Raw genomic sequence first — 24977 nt, forward strand, 5'->3', positions numbered from 1 at the left:
CTGAAAGCAATTTAGGATTTGTCTTCCCTACATGTATTGAAATAAAAATGATCAAGTCTGGAAAAATACTGCATACTAAAACGTCACTGTATTATTTGAGGGAAATAAAAATTATGTTTTTAAAGACTTGATTTACTTGACATATTTTCAATACTGAATTTCGGATATTTAATTAAAGTTCCTCCATCAAAAAGTTCAAAAATCATCATAATCTCTACAAACCCCATGTTGAACAACACTGAAGATAATATTTAAATGTGTTGTAAAAATGTACATAAATACAGTATATCTACATATTAACCAATAAGCACCCTAACTATTCTATTCTAACTATTGACACAGCTGCTGCCTTTGACGTCTCACTGTGTGACAAGCACTTCCTGGTTATTACTCACCGAGTCACAGAGAAAACATAAAATGATTTTGTTTGATTTTGAATGATGGGGAATGACTTCAGCCCAATTACTTTTTAATCGGCATCAATCACAGTATTTTGGTGAATCGTGGACTTGGCATACTCGAGCCAAACACTGACACATCTGGTTACTGTTGAAAAGAACAGATCAGACGATTATTGATTGTAAACTGGAGAATTGCGAACTACAGTGATGAGGGCAATTTGATTCTGACACAATATTTGTCCTGTTATCGTGAAACTGAAGATGTTTTAAGGGAGAATAAGGAAAGGAGTACATGCTTGTCTTGTCTAAATCATGAATACTGTAGAAGTTTAAGAAGTTTAATATGGAAGGATAGCAACCCTGTTTCCATTAACCTCCACCTTATTCACATCTACGCATCCAAGGGATTTATAAGCTGTCAAAACTCTCTTGTGTAGATGAAAGGAGTTTGTATCATGTAACAATAAATGTTGCCAAACTCTAAATCTAGCAAACAAGATTACATTACATTACATTGCATTTAGCTGACGCTTTTATCCAAAGCGACTTACAATAAGTACATTCGACCAGGAAGACACAACCTTGAAGAAAACAGAATCATATAAGAACATCAGGTTTCAAAGAGCCAATCGTTTCAAGTGCTACACAACTGGCTTTAGATAAGCCAGTCCTTTATTAGTATATAAGTGCTTTGTTAGTCATTCTATCGCTCGAAGTGGAGTCGAAAGAGATGAGTTTTCAGTCTGCGCCGGAAGGTGTGTAAGCTTTCTGCGGTCCTGATTTCAATGGGGAGCTCATTCCACCATTTTGGAGCCAGGATAGCAAACCCACGTGTTTTTGCTGATGGGAACTTGGATCCCCCTCGCAGCGAGGGTGCAGCGAGCCGTTTGGCTGATGCAGAGCGTAGAGCACGTGCTGGGGTGTACGGTTTAACCATGTCCTGGATATAGGAAGGGCCAGATCCATTCTCAGCATGGTACGCAAGTACCAGTGTCTTGAAGTGGATTCTAGCAGTTACCGGAAGCCAGTGGAGGGAGATCATCTATGATTCCTGTCACCATTTTAAAATGGACCAGGTAAAAGTCTGCGTCCATTGTCAACCATTTAGAGCCTCAAGGTCTTGCATTCCTTCTAAGTTTTAAGGACTAAATAGACTGGCGCAATGATGACGTATTTCTGGGCCCGACCCTTAAGTTAGCATCGCAAGAACTCCCTCGACCAAAAGGAATGGGAATTTCCCATTGGATTTCTTTATATGGAAGAAAATAAGCTATGTAGCAAACGCACGTTTACGATACCAAACACGTTTTGTTCAGCAGGATACTCTCCACATATTGTGATGAATGCAATTGGCAGAAATAAAAAGCTAACATAATGCTATAAACGCACTACTGTACATCACAACTGCATGGCTGTGCTAATATTAAGGGGGTCTAGTGTTGGCGTAATGACATCTAGTATTTTCATTTACTAATTTGTTAGCAACCGCCGTTTTGATGACACACAGAAGCTACGGATATTCACAAGTGCAGTATTTACTGACGTATTAGTATTTTTCAAACCTCTTCAGCATGTTTGTAACCACACACCTTATTTCAGGCTTCTACCCACAAACACTGTTGACTTCGATACAAGCAAACAAGATGGTGAAATGCTAAGTCTTTTTCTGATTTCAGGACTCATTACTCTACCACTTAATTATCTATTAATAATATTTCCTTGGAGTTTGATTGGATCACCGTTCTCAATATATAAATCTCTTTACAGCTACAGGCGATGTCAAATCTTCTGCTGGGCTCTTTTTTTATATAAAACATATTTTTAGCATGAAATGTCTTTTCCGTATGCCATGTTGAGCAACATGGGTCATGTCAGGACATTTTATTATTTTCTTTCAGGGGGGGTCGTCACACAGGGAACACATGGATAACATCTCGCCTGCATCTGTTCCCTGAAATCTGCCTTGGCAACAACAGAGAGATCCAGAGGAGGGAGAGATGGGAAGAAGCAACTCCACGGTAGTAAAGTAAGAGAAAAAGAGTGTGAACTGCAGTTCTGTCCCACTTTAGTTCCGATATAGTTCCGAAATGTTGCGTTCTCACCAAAAAGAGCCGGAACTAAAATTAGTTCACGAGAACCTTTTCACCCCCTTTTCCGTCCCCGCTAGAGAGCAGTGACTTTTTGTGGGAGAAAAAGGTTCCTATGTCTGATTGGCTGGGCAGATTGCAAACCACGCCCCGTAAAACTTCCCAAAAAGTTCTCATTCATAACACTCCGTTCAATGTCTCACTATGGGATGCGCCTCAACGCGTATGCAAACAGAAGCATCAATCTCATTACGCCCAATCCTGATTGGCTGGTGATCTTGACGTCAAACGTCAGGGAATCCACCCACCCTTTAAGTAGCTTGCGCTACGTCGCAGCGTCATTCAAACACCTCTTCTCGCTTCAGAGCACATCTCGAATATCAGTAGCCGGGCTAGCTTAACGGTCCACAGGACTGAACCCAAGCTAACATTCGGTCGACGGGCGCTTGGGTTACTTTTTTTGCTTTGCAGAAGAATTGAACAAATATTAACACACCAGTTAATATTGTAATCTGCCCCGCCATTTTTCTTTCGAAATAATGGTAAGGTTTGATTTTTTCTTCAAACAGTAACATACCTGTTGCTAGTTTATTCCCTCCACGCGCCGACACCACGGCGAGCGGGGACGGACTCTTCTCTCCCTCACACCAGAGGAGACGGAGATAAGAAAGATATTAACACACCAGTTAATATTTTTTAAAGAAAAATCTACCCCGTCGTTTTTTTCCTTTCGGAATAACAATAAGGTTGGATTTTTTTCGGTAGCATACCTGTTACTAGCTTGTCCCTCCACGCCGAGCACCCCGGCAAACGAGGATGGACCCTTCTCTCCCCTCACACCAGAGGAGTCGGAGGCTCGGCTCTGCGGCTGCGGGTTTAGGATCTCGGGCACGGACTCACACCAGGTCTGCTCGTCCTGCCTTTGGCTGGAACACGCCCAGGAAGCTATCGATAACCCCGGTTCGTGCGGGCATTGTACCCGCTTCACCATCAAGAGCCTCCGCCGACGGCTAGCACGCAAGAGCCGCGAGAGCGGAGCCCCGCGCTGTGTCAAGCTGGGGCTCCCAACTGGACCTCACCGTGGTTCCACCCGCGGAGGATGTCCTACAGCTGGATTATATGGAGGAGGATGAAGAGGATGCCTCTGAGTTCCTCTTATCCGACTCAGATGAGCAAGAAGATGACATCTTCGTTTCATCTGCCCAGGCTGCCAAGCCGGAGGCGATATCCGCTCCCCCCGGGCGAAAGCACACCAGCTTCGCCCTGCCTCAGTATGGACTTGCAGGCCGTGTGCCAACGCGCTGCGTCCAGGCTGGACATCCCCTGGCCTGAAGTGGCTAAGGAGATCTCGCTATGAGGGGAAGAACTTGCCCCAAGCAGCGAGGATGAGGAAGCAGCTTCTCCCCAGACTTTCCAGAGATGCTGGACGAGGTGTCGGTCTCGTGGAGAGACCGCCCTTTCAGCAATAAGGCCCAAATCCAGGGTGCCTCCTCTTTGGACTGTGTCGGCATGGAGAAGCTCTGCCTGTTCCGCATGCCGCCCATGGAACCGCTGGTGGGAGCCACCTCCAACCGCGGCTGGCTTCGGCACCAAGCAGGAACCCCACGCTACCGGCAAAGGCAGACCGCTTCCAGTCAGCAATGACCAAACGAGCCTATAAAGCCACAGCTTTGTCCGCCAGGGCGCTCAACGTCTCCTCGCTGCTGACCGCCTACCAGGCGGAGCTCTGCGAGGACATGACGATCGAACCTGAGCCTGCCGTGTGGGACGAAATCGCAGCGATCACGGACATTTGCCTCCGTGTGCAGCGCTGTGCAGTCCAAGCCACGGGCAAAGCACTGGCGATAATGGTGGTACAGGAGAGAGCCAGGTGGCTTTCCCTGAAGAACCTTCCAGACCGGGAAAAAGAGGACGTCTTGGGAAATGCCTATTGTTCCCGAGGGCATATTTGGCTCCGCTCTAGCTTCGAAGAAGACACGAGGCGAGGACGAGCTGGTCAAGAAAGTCTCCGGTTCTGGCAGCAAGCCGCTCAGGCACAGCCAGCCAGACTTTCAGCCACCAGACGAGGAAGAAGAAGAGGGCGGCCTGTCAGCCTCCTCTCCTCTCCTCGATAAAGGAGCTGGAAGTTCCCTGTTCTCCAGCTCCAGAACACGTTCCAGTGTTAGATGCTCATGTGTTTCCGGGGTGCAACCATGCCCCCATCTTCCCGCCGCCTCGAGTGATGTCAGAACGTCATCCTCAAGTTCGCGCCATGAGGGAAATGGACTTAACATCAACGACAGCAAGCTCCACTGCTCGTTTAAGTCACACAAACACATGTCATCACTATTGTCTTTTAATAAATCATTTTCCACTGTCGTTTCCAGGCTTAAAGCCAAGGGCGCAGTCAATACAAATTAAAAGAAAGACAATAAAAACAATAAACAGTCTGACGTCTACCCCCCTTCTAAGAGTGGCTGCTACCTCTCTCAGAAGGTGGACGATGGACGGGGCTGTGAAGGCATCACCGCCACGCGCAACCGGGGTTGTCAACCTGGGGTACCACCGTGTTCAGACCCTAGAGGGCCCCATAACACAACAAATAAAGACACAGAGGGCAGACGACAGAGATGTGAGATCTCCACTCGCTTTGAGAAGCGAAAAGTGGAGGATGCTCACAGATTCTGCTTGGGTTTTCAAGACAATAACACAGGGTCACAGACTCCAATTCGCTGTCACCCCCCCCCCCTCACTTTTCGGGCTTCAGTGAAAATATTCCAAACAGCCCAGAACTTCACAGGTTTGATAATGATGCAGCCATCAATGCATCTAAGCGTAGTATGGGGTGTCATCAAATGTCGTTGCCATGGCGACAGACCACTCGCCATGAAACACGATGAGGCTGTAAGTCCAATCGATACTGTCCAATCGTCCCCCAATCTTCACTTGTATATCACCGGTCCATGCCTCAAGAGCTCTACGCCAAATCTGAGATCTCACCATATGCCGTTTCCATGGAAACGCATCCCTCGCCATAAAACATGATGTCGCTATAAATCCAATGGACACGGTCTAATCGTCCCCCAATCTTCACTTGTATATCACCGGTCCATGCCTCAACAGCTCTACGCCAAATCTGAGATCTCACCTTATGCCGTTTCCATGGAAACGCATCCCTCGCCATAAAATATGATGTCACTATAACTCCTATGCAAATGTTCAAAGAGTGCTCAAACTTCACATGTGTGCTAACAGTCCAGCCGTGAAGACATCTACGTGACAGTTTTGAGATTTCTTCAAATGCCGTTGCCATGGCAACACAATGCTCACCATGAAACACGTTTTTCTCATAACTTCAGTGAAAATACTCGAAATGGCCCAAAACTTCACAGGTTTGGTAACAATGCAGCCATCAACACATCTAAGAGTATTATGGGATGTCATCAAATGCCGTTGCCATGGCGACAGATCATTCACCATCAAGTCAGTTCAAAAGTTTACCAAGCCTTTTTACTTTCTTTTCTCATCTTAATACAAATTCATTCACTACTACTTACATCTGATATGTAACTCCTTCAGCCTATTTTCAGCTGCAGAACCCATTCAACTATTACATTATTCAGCTATTTCAGGACATCAAGGCTATACATGTTGTTGTTTATACCTTTTTTTTAAACCTTTTCTTTTAAATATTAAGCTTTTTCTGCATTTGTTTAGCTAAAAGCAGCTACCATTCAGCTAATAACATATTCAGCTTTTTCTGCATTTTCAGCTAAATTCAGCCATAAATGTTCACAGTTTACAGCATTCGCACGCATTTTCTGCAGGAAATGCATTTTCTAGTAAAGATTTGAAGTACTATAGTGGAATGCTGTAAACAGCATTCGCACTAAATATTATTTTGAGATTTTTTTTTTTTTTTTGTACAACAGAGCAGAGTGGCGAGGGAGAGCTGTCATCTTCCCTTTACGAGCTTCAAACATGTATTTATCGTGTGATTTTGGAAATAAAAATGTCATATTCTGAAAGCCAAGACTTTATTTATTTAAAATCAAACAAAACACCCGAACCCCGAAAAACTAGTTTTTTGCGCAAATCCACGTTTATTTTGAAATGAACCGTTGCGACTTTCGACTGATTTCGATAGAGCGGGTCACATATGGCAAATGTGTGGTTGGGGGGAACCAGGTCAATTAAAGTACTTATTTAACTATTAAATACATTGAGTTTGAGTAAAATACTTGGTTACTGATTAATTTAGGTTATAATATATTAAATTGCAAAGCAAAACTGCTGTAATTGATTTATTTTGTCCTTTGGTATTTTTTAAAGGTTTTCAACCTGAAAGAATCCTAATGTGTCCTTGAAAAGTTGAAATAAAGAAAAGGAAAAAGGATTCCAGTTGTCCATGCGTCCTCTGTTGCCCCTCAAGCCTCTCAAATGTGGGCAAACACTCAAATAAATGCCAAAAACCCAGAGAACTTGACAATATTTATCAGAATAAAAGTATGTTAAAGGTGACATGTCATGCTTTTCCGGTTATTACCCGTCCCCTTGTGTGTTATGAAGGTTTTTATGCATGTAAATGGTGTGCAGAGTCAAAACCCTCAAAGTACACCCTGTAGGGAGTAAAACTCTAAAACAGAAAATATCTCCCCAAAACGCCTTGTTGGAGATACGTCACTGTCCATTTGATTCTTCCGGGTACATCATGATGTCATGTGGTCCCCGGAACGAAATGGACCAATCCGTGGAGCGGTTACGTTACGTCCGCGCAGCCGTTACGTTAAGCCCCCAAATTGACCAATCCACGGACTTCCTCACACACTCAGTGCATGCAGCTCAGCTGATTTCTCCTCCCTGGCTGCAGGCTGATAACAGACAGTTGGGATCGCGGCGAAATTCTCTCTGCAGACCCATTCTCCCAGCGTTTATCAACCTTTTTCTTACTCAACATCAAGCCACACTTATTGTTTTTACTTCGGCTGTGACTTTGTGTGTGCTCAGGGTGAGTTTGGCTGTGTTTCACTGTGTATCGCTAAACAAGGAAATCACACCTCCACGGAGTTTAGCGCGATTCACAACGTCCCGACTGGTCCCGACCAATCGGAGCACACTGGGCTCACAGGGAGAGGGGGGGCAAGAGCTGCAGCGAGCCGTTTAGTGGAGAGAGTGAATACACATACTTTACAGAGATGCATATGCGAAACCAATGTGAGTTTGGAAAATTGCACAGTATAAATCTATTCTAGTAGACCTCAACAATGGAATTATGATCAGTGGAAATGGCCATGACATGGGACCTTTAAATAACACTGCTACCTAGTTAATAACTCTACTTTACTCAGTGGAGGCTCGTCCATTGAGGAAAGGGAGGACCATCCTCCCTAAAATTTCAGAGAAAAATAAACTTTGAAGAGAACAATAAATACACCTCAATTTAAAAGATAAGTTTGTTAAAATACAGATAATAGCCCTGGCTTTGGGACTGAAATGGGGCTAGAGAGGACGATCCTCCCTTTGGGCGAGTCTAGCCAGAGGCTCTGGATTGGGCGCCTATATCATCAGTGAACCAATCAGTGGATCTGACTGCGCATCAGAGTGTTGATGGGGAGGGTTATCAGCGATATCAGAGTTTTTCTGAACCGGGGAACAGGGGCGCTGCGCCCTCTTACCAAAATCAATTCCTTGAATTAGGCTTCGATTATGTTTTGGCCCGCCATCTTGCGGCTCAGCAAAAAATTGGCCCAAGGCCAAACTTACTTGCCTACCCCTGATGTAGAATATTCACATATGATACAAAACCCTGAACATCCTGCTAAATTAAAAGTCATGGCCTAAAGGAGTGATGTTTTTAATGACCATGAACTATAACGGCCCTTATTAAGGTTTAGCTGGGGGCTTTGCAGTGGTAAGAGAAGTATTCAGATATTTTACTTAAGTAAAAGTTCTTATACTACACAGCGTCTGATACAAGTATATGTCCTGCATTAGAAACGTTACTTAAGTAAAAGTAAGTGAGTATATCAGCAAAATGTATAGTATTTAAACGTAAAAGTATATGCAAAGCAACATACCAAATATATAAAATTGTTCAAAACAAATAAGTAAATTAACTTAATGCTCATGCAAAATACTTACTAATCTCTAAACTGGGTAGCTGATTAACAGATTTAGCTGTTCTCACTCATTTTTAACTTCATCCGACTGCTTTGGCCATGCTTCAGTATTATTGCTTCAGCTTCTTTTTTAATGAAAGATATTTCTATACTCCTCCCCTACTCAGTCAGCCATTCTGCTTCCCTCAATGCCCTAAATGTTGGGATTCCCTTCAGACTAGATTACACACACAGGCCTGCTCAATCACTTCATCAGGCAGTAATGTGTTCCACCTGTGTGTGGTTATATCTGCTGAGCAGGACCCTCCCTCATCCTCAACAACTTCATTTAAAAAGTGCAAAAACCAGGTGTTGATGAAACTTCTGTGTACCAATGCGGGGGAGTCACCGAAAGAGACAAGGTAGAGCTGGAGCTTTGATGTAGTGATGGCGAGATGAAGCCTTATGAAGCTTTCCAGCCAATTGGTTCGCAAAAGGGTTCATCTCATGAGGCTTCATCATGGGCTTCATTTGAACACAAACCCCCCTGTTGGTCAAAGTGTGTAAAACAGGCAGATTGGACATCTCAACAGTGTGCTCTATCTCATACCGAGTTCCCAATAAGTAAAGCCTTAGAATAACTCTAAACAACCAACATAAAATCATATTTTCATGTTAACAATATTGTATTTATTCCAGTTTAATGATTGTGATTGAAAATCCTAAGGAGGCTGGTAAACATTGCAAAGAGGGATTTATATTCCTTAATAATATTCGTAAACTTAACCATGTTGTAGCCTGAGAAAGGCTAAACCATATCAAAGAATACATTTATTAACTACATTATCTCATTTAGCTGTAGCTTTTATAAACAACAACAAATACGTATTGTTCAGTCGTTGAACCAGGGACCCTGCGATCATGAGTCAACTGCTTTCCAGCTGAGCCACAGCACACACACTAAAGCTCCCTGAAAACACTGCAACATATTTATTCCTGTATTTATTGATGTTTTTATTCCTACATTTATTTATGCTTGTATCTGGTAATACTTATGACATGTTCCGACCTCTATATGAGTGAGGGTCTGAGCTCTCTTGATTCCATCGTGTCACCGGGCCCGGGTACAGGAGGGGTTATATGGTTCTTAGTATACATCCATGGGTATTATGAGCGTTGTGGTTCAACGGTTCAACCGATCTGAATCGCTTCGTGAAGCAGTCACGTGGTATCGACAGGCAGCGAGGCTTCGTTTGTCATCGGTGACGTCACTGGCCCAAAACGATACAAGCCTCGGTACATGCTTCACAAAAAGCTTCGGGGATTACTCGACACACGCTCCGAAGCCTCGGCGCAATACATAACATCACTACTTTGATGTCAAACCACTGATGATTTATTTGGAGTTTCGGCCGGAGCATTCACATCACAATTCACAGCAGTCACGGTCTGACTGCACGGGAGAGTTGCCATGTCAATTCTGGAGCGCCTCTCTCTTGCTAGTCCATTTAACTGGTTTCAAAAGAGAGTAATCAACATGTTTTGATAAGATAGCTTTAGACAGTTTGGGCACACTGAGTTACCTGCGTCCGCCACTTATGGCCTGTAGTGGAAATTGTTATTATATCCTTATATGCTTAAACCAAATGCTTCTCATTTCCTGAGATGTGCTGTTTTCTTCTATCTACTCTACTGTGGGTTTATTCCCAAGGCCACAGAGCTGATTTGGCTACTAGGTTGAGACTCACACAAAGTCACACAAGAACTTCCCTACTCTGGGAACCGTTATGCTATCGACAGCTCAAGGACAGGTGTCTAATAACAATATGTGACTGTGTGAAGTAAATAACCAGAAAGACAACTCTGTCTGATTCACCATTTATTTGTTTTGATCACTTTGACTTGTACTCTCCACAGTGTTGGGTCTTAGATTTCCATAACAGGCCTTGAATACCCTGGAGTCCACAAACAACAAAGAAGGAAGTGTCCCAGTGCAGCCACAACAAAGACCATCTGTGGCCTAGTATTAACCGGTCACAGAATGGGAACAATAACATTATTGGCTGAAGCAGCCTGTGTCCTCATAGGACATAAATAGACGTCAAGGTTGGTCCTGTCACATCTAGGAGTCTGATATAATTATTTCCCTAACACCAGGGTCCTTCACTCGTCTCCCAACTCTTGCCATGGGTTGTTTAGCTGGATTGGGGTTTGTAGTTTTGTTTTTTATGTATATATTTTAAATTAAGGTTTATTTTTCTTTATATATTTAAAACATATTCAATCTTTTTCAGGTGGTTCATTCTCCTTGTAGCAGTTGTTAACATTGAGGCACAAAATAAGCCCCCAATAAGTACGTTTTTGTCATTTTGTGATATTTTTCAACACATTTGTGTGCTGCTATCTAATATAAATGTTTAATCCCAGAGATCAACTCTAAATGCCTTGGAAACTTGCTGCGTGTGGATGTCAGTCGACTTGGAGGAAGTTTTCTTGAAGTGTCCGTTGTCATAAGTAAGCTGACATTTCAAGTATATCGCTTTCTCTTAACTTAATCTCACTTTTTTAATTCGAACCTTTCTTGTTTGTTTCCTCAGACAACTCTTCAATAATCCTCACGACAAGTGTATCTTCTCAGTGTGGCTTCACCATCAAGAAAGACCACCAGGGAAACGCTGTGATTTATGCCTCCATCCAAAACTGTTTTGCTCGAAATGTGGTAAAAACGACTGAATGCTAGTTTGTGACGCAGCACCAAATGTTGCTTTTGACGTGGCAATTCATTTTGAGACTTGTTTCCATGTGTTTTTAGGACGATAAAGCATTCACAACAAAACTAGGTCTGCGGCTACAATCTGACAATGTGGTTAAAGACGAGTTTTACCTGGTGGAAGAAACTTGCTACTACTCTCCCTGGGCCTTCCGGGAAATTATCTGTAAACCCAACTACATGGAGGCAAGTGAACGCAGCATGGCATGTTCCCGTCTAGATGATTAGTGGCTTGATGCCTCGTATAAGTGTCAAGGCCGGTACATTTCATGTCACTGCAGAGATTGATTATCACTTATGGAGTGGCCTCATTTCTAGGTGTCTGTGAAAAAACCAGCTCCAAATGATTATAACCTGCCTGCATACCCCTACTCGGATCCCCAAAAAGCTGCTGAGGTAAGATTGGCTAATTTTTCCATTTTTATTTTCTTATTCTAGAAACATCTTGTATGTAATGTCTTGATATTTGCCTCACAGCAACCCAGGGACACAGGCTTCAGAATCACCAAAGTGGTGTTCTTCACTCCTGAGGAGAGGGTCATGCAGGTGGACGAAGCCCAGAGAAATGGTTATGGGATCTCAAGCACTGCTACCAGGCTGGTTCTGCGAAGCCCAAATCCTTCACGTGAAACATACACCAAGGATGTAAGTGGACTGCAGTTCACTGAGATTCAAACAACTCTCACTTGATATCTTTCCCCTCGGGCAGACTTGTTAAATCACTTGCAGCCCATTAGGTACTTGCTTAGATACAAACTGCCTTTCAAAAGGATTACTTTGTCTGGAATCTAGTTGGCACTCTTAAATCAGTGAGTTCTTATTTATAACCTCCCATATTTTTAGGAGGGAAATTATTATGTTACCACAGTATGCATTTACATCCACATGTTGTGTAATCTCCCCCCGCAGGTAGCAGGTGTGCCGATGACTGTGCTCAGCACCTCGATTATATTTGAGAAGGCGAAGCTGACGACTCAACTTTATGCAGGAGCCGCTTGTCCTCAAGCTCAGGGTAATGTAAAGAGACTCACTGATGTCATGTCTTCTAGTGTTTTTCACTGGGAATTTGGGGCACTTTTTACTGTCTGGAATTAAAAAAAACATCTGCCAGTATTATTTCTGATTCCAGCATTTTTTAAATATCAAACTTTTCTAAAAATGGAGCCAAAATTATCTTCCCCACCAGAATTTGTATCCAGGAAGAAGTGCTTTATTTAATTTTTAATTACACTTTAAGGATATGTTACTGTATGTCGCTGTAAAGCTGCTACATTCATAATTTGAATTCTCCTTTTTCAGATTGTTTAAATAAAATATGACTGATTAACCATTTGTTCAGTCAAAATGTTTTGAGAATTTCACTATTTTTGGAACGTTAGTCCTTTTCCTTAAATCTTTCCATGTTAGACCTTTCTTTAAATTCTGTATTTATTAGCTTTTTTGGTGTACAGGTGGGGTTTTCTTTACTGAAACCTCAATCCGCTGGTTCCTGCCGAGGCGCATTGACCCTATGATTCACTCGAAACACTTCAGACTGTTGGAGGTGAACATGGGCGTCGATGGGAGGAAGCTCGAAGCTACAGAGATGTCGGCCAGAAACTATTCCCTGACTCTTGATGACCTTTACATCATTGTTGAAATTCCTATTGGAGCTGCCGGTTGCCACATCAAGGTAAGATAAAACAATTTAGTCCATAAATTGACTAGGTCGTTTTAGTCATGCATGCAGCTATGCAAAAAAATAAATCTGAAATACTAGAAAAGGGCAAAATGTAGATGTTTATATTTATTGGATCTAAAGAATTTCTCAACGGTGGAGAAATCGGCGTAGTTAAATGGTACATTAAAGTCATTTTAGACTTTAGAGACACAGTTTAACAAGCAATCACACTTTGTTGTTTCATGGAAAATAAAACTACTGAAATCCTGTTGGTATGTACAAATGTAAAGGATTGTGTGAGTATGTTTGACTGTTGCAACATCTAGTGCTTCATTGCCAGACAAATTTCCCTTTTTCTTTTAATCTGTAGATGATAATGTTATTCAGGAAAGGCCTTACTTAGGATGTTTGTTTATGCAGAGTCATGCCCTGGATGGTCAGTACTTCACTTCTTATATGATTGAGCTGATGCTTGAGTTGCTCTGGACTGAAGACGACACTAATGAGGACACGAGATACAAAGCTTTCCTCCCTGTCGAGACCCCCCGGCAGCTTCAACCTCCACAAGTCATTGACGGTGAGTCATATTATCTTGGTACTCATGCTACTTTCTTTACATAAATTGCAACCTGCCTTAATTTCTTCATTTTTGACCTACAGCCACTGTTCCCAAGGAGATGATGTTTAAGGTGTTGATTGGGCCGGTGGGCTTTGATGTAATGCTAAAGAACATCAGCTCCCCCTCTGAGGTTCTATCCTTGGCCGACTGCATTGCCAGAGGCTTTCAAGTCTTTGACCAAATGTCCCCTAACGGCTGCTCCAAGGTCTATACTGTTGAAGTGCCCTTCACGGACCGTGTCGTAGGACAAAGGGTGAGCCTTACACTCAACGTGGGAAATGAAATGCATTTTTATTTTTATTTTGGCAGCTAATAACTATCTCCCAACAGAAAGAAATGGGGGTTACAATTTACACTCTTCATCTGACCTTTGGCTTCCTGGTCCTGCCAAAGTATGCTCCATTTACTGCCACTGCTTATCTGAGAGCTAAACTGGAAGACATAGGTCTGTACCCAAGGATAAGAGGAATTCATAACAAAACGAGCACAGTTGTTTCAAAGTATTTTCCTCTCTTTGTAGCTCCTCCCTCTGTCTCAGGTAGCTGTGGTGATAAGAATTTCTACGTCATCGTGAAATACGGGACCAAAGGATTCAACTTTCAGACCAAAATGGGAAAACGAATGCTGACCGGGAGCCTGGCTCAGCAGTACGGCATCATGGGCAACGACACACATTTCAGTTTGATTGTACCATTTTCTGCAACTGATGCTACGGTCGAGGTATGACTCTTAACCAAAGTTTTAAATGTGCAGGGATTTGTCAAGATTATAGTACTCTTTAAATCATAATGTATTGTTTCTGAAAACTTCTCAGGCTGTTGAGATGTCATCCATCAAGAGCAGACTGGATGTGACTCTGAGATATCCGAAGACCAACACAACTATTCAAGTCTTCTCCTTGGCTTGCAACTTCATCACAAAGCTGATTGGTTTGTTAAAGAGAATACGTTTTTTTTATGTAGGCTTGAATCTCCAATATATACAAATGTCTGATCGTCTTTTTCAGAGTGTTTCCCTAATGGGACCATTACGGCTATAGCTATAACCCTGGAGTCTGTTCCCAGTCTGAACCCCCGACGGCTCACCCTCAGAAACCCAGCCTGTGGCCCCACATACAGCAACGACCAGTACGCATATTTTGTCTTCACTGCAAACTCCTGTGGGACGACCAGAAAGGTAAAGCATGCTGCTGAACAGCTTGCTTATCGCGGTAGGTTTAAAACTGAGAAATTAATTCTTTCCATTTTTGTCTTTTCTTAGTTTTTGCCCAATATGATGCTGTATGAGAATGAAATCTCCATCACAGATGAACTTGAATTGAGAAAGCTGTCACAGTCGAAGGAACCGGAGTTTGAGTGAGTATCTCGAGACTTGGAATCACCAAGCTGAAGGTTGGATGATTAATTTATTATCAAAGTTGTTGCTTGGAAGATTAATTAACAAAGCTAACATTAACATTAGCTTCTGGTTTTCTAAATGTCAGCTTTGTAATGCTTTCTGTTTGTCTTAACATGATAAACTTCAGGTCATGGGGTTTTAGACTTTTGGTCAGAAAAGAAACATTCTCAGCTCGGACATTATTAAAAAAAAATCGGGGTTTTACAGCCGTAAACATTCATGTTCACCATTATGTAAACTGACACCACATTTAAAAACAAATACAGATAATTTATAGGCTAACCCTGTGACAAAACTTAGAACTTTAAAGACTCTTAAATGGTATTTTCCTTATCAGAAGTCAACTGGTACGCCATAAATACTTCCAGATGTTAACGGTGCCAAATGGTAACAATTGAAAAGTTCTAAGTGTTCCCACTTAAGAGTTTTCTTCTTTCAGGCTTAAGGTGTACTGTTACTATGACATCAACACAAACCAGGCTATTGGCTTCAACACCCGATCTCGCAGGAGTGAACCGTACGCTGACGATGCACGAGGCGAGATGCAGGTTGAAATGAGAGTTGCTTTGGGTAAAGAAAGTTCTTTATGCCTTGTGTGGTTTGTTTTTGTCTTGCATGCTTGCTAAAGATTAGATAAACATTTTTAAGCATTTGGAAACCCTCCCAAAGCTAGAAACTGGGGGAAATAAGAGTTCTTTCTATCATGTCAACACGTTGAAAAAGTTTAATGCAAAGAGACAGGATAACACTTTCTATCAAAATGCAGGATTTTGGGTAACTTGGAAACAGTTCATATGAACGTAGTTGCTTTAAGTAATTGGAATGTTTTTTTTCATAAAGTTAAACCAATGAACTGAGTTGGCACCTGGGATGTTGACTACGTCCAAGTTAAACTCTTTTGCATTACGCACCTTAATGTGCTGTGTTCAGGACGTTTCTATTCCTGTCTGAATCCTTAATAATTTGGGCGAACATGTTCTGCTTCACTTCAGATGACTCCTACAGTGTGTTTCAGCGCGTTGAGGACAATCCCATCACAAAGTACCTACAACAGCCGCTGTATTTCGAGGTGGAACTGATGGGATCTTACAACCCTAAAGTATCTCTTGAGCTGGCATACTGCTGGGCGACGCTGGAGGAGGACAAGATGTCCCTCCCTCGATGGAACCTCATTGTTAACGGGTAACTTGTATATATTTTTTTTTTTCTTGTCCCAATGAACTGTTTGTCAAACTGTAAAAAAGGGATGGTTTAAAAATCATAGGGTGCTCATTTTGTAGACTTTAGCACATCTTTACCCAAATAAAATAACTTTTTTTTTCTCCCTCAGTTGTGCAAACTCAACGGACCCGCACCCAGTGATCTTCCACTCTGTTTTGCCTAAGGGCAGAGTTCATTATCCTTCCAACGTCAAGCGGTTTGAGGTCCCGATGTTTGCCTTTGCTGAAGACAAGGATAACTTGAACCGCCAGGTACTATCAGTCATAAGAATAAATGGTCTTGTTTTTTCTTTTTTGATGTTCAGATTTTGGAAAAAAAATATGCTGTCTATAACAAACCCTTAAATCTGTTCATATCTTGTAGGTCTTTGTCCACTGTGAGGTGGTCATCTGTGATGTTAGAAATCCAGTGGATGCCGCTTGCAATGTGCAGTGTTCAGACCAGGACAACATGATGAAGGGTATGCTCTCATACATGCTGATTTCATTATCCAGTAATAAGGTTTACACGTGTTGGCTCAAATTATAAAATGGGACAATGGCTTTTGAATAAAGATATATTTATATTATTTTTTTCTCTCCCACAGGTCAAAAACTTGCCGTTTCAGATTACCCTGGTTTCAAACACGTGACTTCAGGACCAATCATTATAATGAGCCCCTAAACAAAGTCCTAATAAAATATTTTTAAAATAATTCACACTTGTAGTATTTTCTTTGGAATATTGGAGGGTTTTTTTCATCTATAGTTGTGTTTTCTATGGTTATGGGCAGTGCTTGAATTGAAATAAAAAAGGTGCCAGTACTCTAAATCAGCAACTGTTTCAAGTCAATTTATTTATACAGCCCAAAAACAAGTATTTGGCTCAAAGTCATAGTATATTTTCATTTTCATTTCAAACCTTTATTTAACCAGATTGGTCCCATAGAGATCATAGATCTCTTTTTCAAGGGAGACCTGCAGCATATAGGTTCCACATGAAACATAAAACAATAAAGGACATTATACCGTCACCTTCTTAAACTAATGGCCTAAGTCATATTTTGGAGAAAATGTTTTTTTTGCCTAAATCATCTCTTCTTGATGCTGGCCACCTCTGGTAAAATTGCCTACATCCTTATTGAAAGGATAGTGCTGTTCCTACCCTGATAGTATAATGGCCTATGTCAAGAGTGTGACTTAGGCCATATATTTAAAAAACATAATGGCTTAAGTCACATTGTCTTGTGACTTAGGCCATTTGACAAGCTTTACAAAATGGCTACTTCAAGAAAAAGAAAAAACTAACAGATAAATTAAGTTATTTTCATGGTTCAGGGCTTGTCCCCTATTGGGAAGTGATGTTTACTATACTATAGGCTGGGCTATAAATGTTGTGTAGTTATTTAGTCTTTTACTTTCACAATGTATAGTTACTGTAGCTACCGAAGCTATACTGTAGGTACTATAGTTACTGTAGCTAATATAGCTACTGTAGCTCCATGAAGCATGCACACATTCCCTTCTGGGACAATAAAGACTAATCTAAAAACTAATCTAACCTTTCAAAAGTAACGGTTACAATTACTGCATAATTATGAATTAGAAAAAGTACATTTTGCGTTTGTCTGTTTCAATTCTTAATATTGTATTATTGTCTCATTTTTCCACATTACATTTCCATCTTATTAGGAAAGATTACATGTTTTTTTAATTGAATTTGGCCAAATGATATTCATCAAAAATAGCTTTAATGTATTAATACATAGGACCACAGTGCAATTACAAAACATTTTTTCATAATGATCACAGTTGTGACCGTACGCCTACTCCTTTTTGGTAGGAGATGCACTTGACTTTTCAGACACCGATCAGGAATCATCCAATGAAAATGAGACCGTTGTTAAAGAGATGGAGCAGCATGTACCAGGCCAAGACCCTGTATCAGATGGAGCAGACAATAACTTAAACACTCTCATTGAAGAAGAGAGTGTTGCTGAAGATGCCAAGCAGACCCGTCCACACCATGAAGAAGACTTAGATGATGATGATGTTATCATTGACCCAAACTACAATCCATCCTCTGATGAGTCCTCTCTCCCTGAAAATGAAGACAGTCTGGCAGCAACTTCAGAACATTATGGTCCTCATCTAGAGGATGTATGAAAACAATATGGTCAAAAGGAAACAACATAAATACCTCAGCCCAGAAACATGGAAGCAAAATGAATCCAGGAAGAAACATCTCAAAGGAATGGCATACAAGGTCAAAGGTGGCAAAGAAATAGCTGCAAAGGCTATGGGCCTTCCCTGCAATTCGAAGTTCTGTCAACGAGTCACGACTCGAGACTGTCAATCCATTACAGAAGAGCAGAGGCAGTGGATATTTTAGAAAGTTTGGTCAATGGACAACTGGGAAGAACATCGGTTATACGTCACCACTTTGATCACAAAGGTTACCATGAAGCGAAAGAAAGAAAGTTGGTGAGGGATCCAGGCGCAGTTCATCATTTTCCTACCAACTGAAACTTCAGGATGGAACGAATCTTAAAGTGTGCAAAGCTTTTTTTCTTCTACACTTGGTATCCCTGAAAGAACCATTACACTGGCTGAACAAAGACACCATCGACCATGACGAACAAGTGGCAGACCCGCCAACTACATCTCCACCTAAGAGTGGCAAAAATGCAAAGCTGGAAACTGCTGTCACAGAGTTCCTTAAGGACTGGTTGAAGGATCTGCCCACTGTTGATTCACACTACTGCAGAAGGACAGCGCCCTACAAAGACAAGAAGTTCCTTCACCCAGGCACAACCATCTCCCAACTACATCAGGAATATCAACAGGCAGCTGCAATTGCTGAAGTTGACGCTCTGCCAATCAAGGAGAGGACATTTCAGGACCTTCAGTCCATGAAACATGTCATGCCCGTCTAGTGTCATCAGCTTTTTGACAATTTGCCACATAATTAGACACACACACACACACACACACACACACACACACACACACACACACACACACACACACACACACACACACACAAATCAAGATGACTGAGAAAGATTCAGGGGATAAACTGATTTAAAGGTCCCATGTCATGCTTTTCCGGTTATTACCTGTCCCCTAGTGTGTTATGTAGGTTTTTCTGCATGTAAACAGTGTGCAGAGTCACAAACCCTCAAAGTGCACCCTGTAGAGAGTAAAACTCTAACACAGAAAATACCTGTCTGTGCTGCCCCAGAACGCCTCGTTGGACATTTCTCTTTTTCCATTTGTTTCTTCCTGAGTATAGTGACGTAATCTTACCCAGTTCCAAATGGACCAATCCGTGGAGCTACACACACACACACACACACACACACACACACACACACACACACACACACACACACACACACACACACGTGTCACACACACACACACACACACACACACACACACACACACACCCCCCCTTATCTTTTCTCAGCCGAGATGTTCCGCTGAGTTTTGCCGGCACACTCAGCCGCAGCTACGTGGATCTCCACTCACAGTTCGCCACACACTCACGTGTGTGTGCTCAGGCTGAGTTCCGTGGTATCTCGCAGACCCCAAGCAGCAACCAGGAAACGACACCAGTAATACAGCTCACACTGTCCGCTCCTCGAGCCTCAAAGGGCGGAGCAGCGAGCCCCGCAACGTCTCGCCAACACAGCACCCAGACCGCATGCAGCATTCTCATCTGTTTGTCATTACTGGTGTCATTTTCTGGTTGCTAACTAATGCCATTGTAACACATAATCACTGATGTTCAGCTGTAACGGTGGTGGACTAATCAGAGCACAGTGGGCTCACAGGGTGGGGGGGGGGGGCAGGAGCTCCAACAAGGTGTGTAGGACAGAGAGTGAATACACAGACTAATGAGATGCTGTTTGAGAAACCAATGTGAGTTTGGAAAATTGAACAATGTAAATCTATTCTAGTCGACCTCAACAATGGAATTATGATCAGTCGAAATGGCCAAGACATGGGACCTTTAAATGGAAAAGGGTTAGCTGCAATTAAAAACACAGCAAAGAAGAGCTGGAGGGAGTATGAGGAGAGGCACATGCCTCCTCAGGGTTAGATTTACTTGCCTTTTGTTTTATTTAGCTAAGATTTAAGTTGTACCTTTTGAGTTTGCTATATTGAATTAAAGGGCCAACAACGTCCAAACTGCCCTCTCTTTTCTGAGTCTCTGTATGCTCTTCTAGCATTTGAAACTGTTAGTGGCCGACCCAGCCATGGTCTGTCACAGTAATGCGGAAAAGAGAAGTGCACTGTTTTGCCTAAGTCACTTACTCAAGAAGTAATAAGGCCTAAGTCAGGTTTCAAATTGCCTAAGTCACAACAACATGTTCGTAAATTGGCCTAAGTCATCTAATCCTCTTATTTTACACAATTGACAGACAGTGTTATTTGTACGTCAATAGTCATATATTGTCATAACCTTTTTGTGTGAAATAATTAATATATATCATATATTCTATATTTGGTTCAGTTTTTTCTGTTTTTTTAAAAACTTTCAAATATGACTTAGGCCATTAGTTTAAGAAGGTGACGATACATTATATTTACAGGATACATAGTTATAGACATTTACAAGTGCCCATTGTATCAGCAAGCATTTCATTTAGCCTAGCTTTAAAAACATGCAGAGGAATGAGATGCTCAGTTTCAATTCTTGCTGAAGATTGTTCCAAGCAAGTGGAGCTGCGCACATAAAAGCTGTCTTACCTAAGACAGTCCTTGCTCTTGGCACATCTAACAAGACTACATCATGTGACCTCAGACAATAGCTGCTTGCAACTCTCTGTGTTATCAGAGAGCAGATATAATACGGGAGTTTACCCAACAAAGCTTTATAAATAAACGTGTACCAGTGACTGAGCCTCCGTACAGTAAGTGATGGCAGACCTGCCTTGGCATACAGGGTACAGTGATGAGTAAGTGCTTTACAATTTGTGACAAATCTCAGTGCGCTGTGATAGGCGGCATCTAACTTGTTCAGGCAATATGCAGGTGCATTCATATATATCAAATCACCATAGTCCAGCACAGGTAAAAAGGTCACAGTAGCCTTTTCCTGGCCTCAAGCGAGAAACAGGACTTGTTCCTGTAGAAGAAACCTCGCCTAACCCTCAGCTTTTTAAGCAGATTAGTGACCTGAAGTTTAAAAGTAAGACAATCATCAAGCCAGATACCAAGGTATTTATAACAGGTAACGACTTCAAGCACTTGTCCTTGCATAGTAACAATATTCAAAACAGGCTCTGGTGTCTTTTTAGCTTTTGAAAATAGCATTACCTTGGTTTTATCAACATTTAAAAGAATCTTAAGCTCAGCGAGCTGAGTCTGAATAATGTTAAAAACAGCCTGTAATTTAACACCAGCCTTATCTTATCTTATCTTAAATAGAGCTGCACAATTCTGCTTATTATCTAAAATACTAGTAATATCATTTACCACTTTCATTGTCGCAGTGATAGTGCTATGTTGCTTTCTGAAGCCTGACTGATGTTTAGACAGGATATCATTTTTACATAAAAACTCCTTTACCTGTTCACTCACAAGGCGAAGGAGCACCTTCGCCAGAACTGACAATTTAGAGATTGGCCTATAATTATTTAAAATAGTTGCCTCCACTCCTTTTAGCAAAGGCAAGACATAAGCTGACTTCCATACTTTTGGAATTGTGTTTGAGCTGAGGGAGAGGTTAAAAAGAGTAGTGAGAGGAAGAGCAATACAATCTGCAGCTATATCTTTAAAAAGAAAGGTTGTCCGGGCCAGCCGGTTTCTTAGGATCTAGCTTAGATAAGGCTTCATGAACAACATCAACAGTAAAATGGGTAAAACTGAAAGGGTTTTCCAGACCACGTTGTTCAGAGTCACAGACTATGGTGCAAGCAGAGTTAGAAACAGAATCAAACATAGAACCGCAGGACACAAAATGCTCATTAAAGCAATTTAGCATAGTAGCCCTGTCCGATATAGAGCCAGATGCTGTGGTAAGGCACGGAGGTAGCTCATTACGGATCTCACCGGTGGATATCGATTTTATGGCTTTCCAAAATGTCCTAGGATTATTTAGGTTTTCTGTGGTAACTGACAAATAGTACTTCGACTTTGTACTTTTGACATTTGAAGTGAAGCTATTCCTTAGCTGCCTAAAACGCAGCCATTCTACCTCTGAGCCTGATTGCCTAGCCTTTGCCCAGGCCTTGTTTCTCTCATGAAGGAGACTAGACAGCTCAGCAGAAAACCAAGGATTGTCTCGTCCCTTTACTCTAAATGTACGCAGGGGTGCATGTCTATCAATGATCTCCATAAAACCAAGATAAAAATAAGACCATGCGGTTTCTACATCAGCACACAGATCGATTTTACCCCAATCAAAATCAAACAGATCATGCACAAAACCCTGCTCCACAAAATGTTTGTTGTCTCTCTTAATGATAATGCGAGGTTTAACCTTTTGGACCTTAGTGTCCCTAATTGTGGCTACAACACAGTGATCACTCAGATCATTTGCAAATACTCCCACAGATGAATAGTTATGGGGAACATTAGTTAAAATGAGATCAATTAGGGAGGATTTATTAGGGGACTTAATGTTAGGGCGAGTAGGACTGTCCACAATCTGAGTAACATACTGGCCCCTGGCATCTGTCTCACTCTCTCTGTCTGTTATGTCCCTTTCATTCCCTTGGAACTAAACCTCAATATCTCCCTGAATCTCTGTAACAATAACAAGGCAATCTTGCTGTTATATGTGTATGCTGCCTTTACATGTGCACCTATTGTCATTTAAGGGTACACTATACTCCTATAGTGACATTCATCTAAGTTAATCTATTGGCAATGTTACAGTATGAAGAAATCTGTATTATCTACATGTGGTACTGTATATGAGTCTTCAGAGAATCCCTGAACCCTGGTAGCTTTGAAGCTGTATAATCTGAAGGTTGCATTAGGAGTATAGTCTATCCTTGAATTATATAACATGGGAAACATTGTTAGCTTCATATATCATACCAATGTTTGATGTGCCATAATAGGTGTGGTCATCATTCCTGACCTTAACAGCTGGAGGCATACTCTTTGACTGTTGTTGTCTGTTGACCATTGCCTTCCATCTTTTCCTTCTCTCTACGTCCTTAGGGAAGCCATACATCCGGAACCCCTTCTCGGATCGATTGGAGCATCCAAATGCTGCACATCCAACCATGGTATGACAACGATCTATTAAAATGCAATATAAACGAAAGTGCCATAATATTTGTTGTGCAAACATTTTAACATGAATATTGCTATGTCCTCTGTTCAGTCTGCTCCCAACTGTATTCTCTCCCCTTATTCACCACTGTTCATATTCTTGCTCTGCTTTTTAGGGCCCAGGAAACAGATGAAGAGGATGTCCCTTTCACAAAGGAACCTTTTTGTTTTTTTCAAAATGGTTAGGCTCCTGGATGCCCTAGAGTTCTGTATTGCTTTTTTGTAAGTAGTATTGCTTTTTTGTAAATAGTTGCTTACCCTAACCCTTTTTTGTAAATAGTATTGCTTTTTTATAAATAGTTGCTTTTTTGTAAATAGTTGTTTGTAAATATTTGTAAAATATACACACACAATTGTTGTTCGCACAATTATGCTTCTGTTTTTCACTTGTTGGTGTCCATTGTTCAGCCACTGTATTGGTAAGCAACAATTTGTTTTGGCCAAAATGTGTTATTCACACTCCTGACTCCAGTTTGATGTGCTGCATTCTCCTCTGAGTGGTCCTGATTTCAGGCAGAGGTCATGGCTTGGAAGGTTTTACATCCTGTAGTGCCTCAATAGAACCTAATATGAATTGCTTTTTTCAGTTTCTCTTTTTTTTTTATTGTCTCGTCGCTGGATCACCTCCCCCTGGCAAAGTGGCCTCGTCATTTTTATTTTTATTGTTGACAAACCTGTTTTTGTTGCTCTATTGAACCATGGTTCAACAGGAGCTTCTGTAAATAGTTTTGTAAATAGTTTGAATATTTATCATAGTAATCATTTTCAGTCTCCCACTCTCTCAATTTAATTTATTGTTTCTTTGCCCCACCATATATTTTGTTGTCCAAGGGCACTGATTTGGTCCGTGTTGAAGATTGTTTTAAACTTTAGATTAATCAAAAGTGTGTTTTTTGGCTGAATTAATCTTTTTCTGTTGAACCTTAACCCTCTTTGTTCTCCTTCTCATTAATTTTACTTTGTGTTGTTCTAACACACATTACTTTTTCCATACACTGTTCTTAATACTTGTTCACACATTTGTTCGTCCCTTTTACTTTGTTCTTCCTGTTGTTCTTGTTCAAACACATATATCAATTGTTCATCCACTGTTGTGGTAAAATGATATTCATAGTCTTAACATGATCATGCTACCCATGCTAATATGAACACAAGCGTTTCCCTCCAAACATGTAAAATGTATCTAAGTAATAGGCTACCAAGCTTTCCGTTGTCACCCTGCCTCTCCAAATGCAAAACTGTCAATAAAAAGTATGCAATAATGCAATTACAGCTGAAAAATTACTTGGGTGTGTGTGTGTTTTTTTATATATATATATATATATATATATATATATATATATATATAATATATATATGTACCATTCAATAACGCAATCGCTGCTGTCTGTCTGTCCCATAGAAGAACATGACAGCGCAGCGCAACTATACTACGGACGTGACTGCCCTGGCAGTGACAGCAACATAGCC

At 41.4% G+C, this 24977-nt stretch overlaps 1 protein-coding gene across 2 annotated transcripts; it reads left to right on the forward strand.

Moving 5' to 3' along the window:
- The first annotated feature begins 10669 nt into the window (after window positions 1-10669).
- Window positions 10670-16927, forward strand: LOC117453338 (uncharacterized). 2 transcript variants are annotated; one of them, XM_034092153.2, is made up of 21 exons: window positions 10670-10774; window positions 10860-10918; window positions 10993-11079; window positions 11163-11284; window positions 11378-11521; window positions 11654-11731; window positions 11813-11980; window positions 12245-12347; window positions 12787-13007; window positions 13416-13572; window positions 13656-13867; window positions 13945-14059; window positions 14135-14334; window positions 14429-14543; window positions 14621-14790; window positions 14875-14969; window positions 15452-15582; window positions 16005-16194; window positions 16343-16484; window positions 16597-16693; window positions 16820-16927. In XM_034092153.2, exons 1-21 carry the CDS (start codon window positions 10752-10754, stop codon window positions 16894-16896), a joined length of 2706 nt encoding a protein of 901 aa, XP_033948044.1. In that variant the 5' UTR covers window positions 10670-10751; the 3' UTR covers window positions 16897-16927. The 2 variants fall into 2 exon arrangements, with proteins under 2 accessions (XP_033948044.1, XP_033948043.1); XM_034092152.2 differs by having other exon boundaries at window positions 13945-14334.
- Window positions 16928-24977: the final 8050 nt, after the last annotated feature.

Source organism: Pseudochaenichthys georgianus, chromosome 10 (assembly GCF_902827115.2).
Source record: "Pseudochaenichthys georgianus chromosome 10, fPseGeo1.2, whole genome shotgun sequence".
Classification (NCBI taxonomy): domain Eukaryota; kingdom Metazoa; phylum Chordata; class Actinopteri; order Perciformes; family Channichthyidae; genus Pseudochaenichthys; species Pseudochaenichthys georgianus.

What these genes read in the sequence shown, in the direction of transcription:
- LOC117453338 (XM_034092152.2), top strand. Translation starts at nt 10,752, where the DNA reads ATGGGTTGTTTAGCTGGATTGGG. An exon ending in CTGCCGGTTGCCACATCAAG is followed by an intron (nt 13,008 to 13,415) that starts GTAAGATAAAAC and finishes TTGTTTATGCAG; the next exon opens with AGTCATGCCCTGGATGGTCA. An exon ending in TGGAACCTCATTGTTAACGG is followed by an intron (nt 16,195 to 16,342) that starts GTAACTTGTATA and finishes TTTCTCCCTCAG; the next exon opens with TTGTGCAAACTCAACGGACC.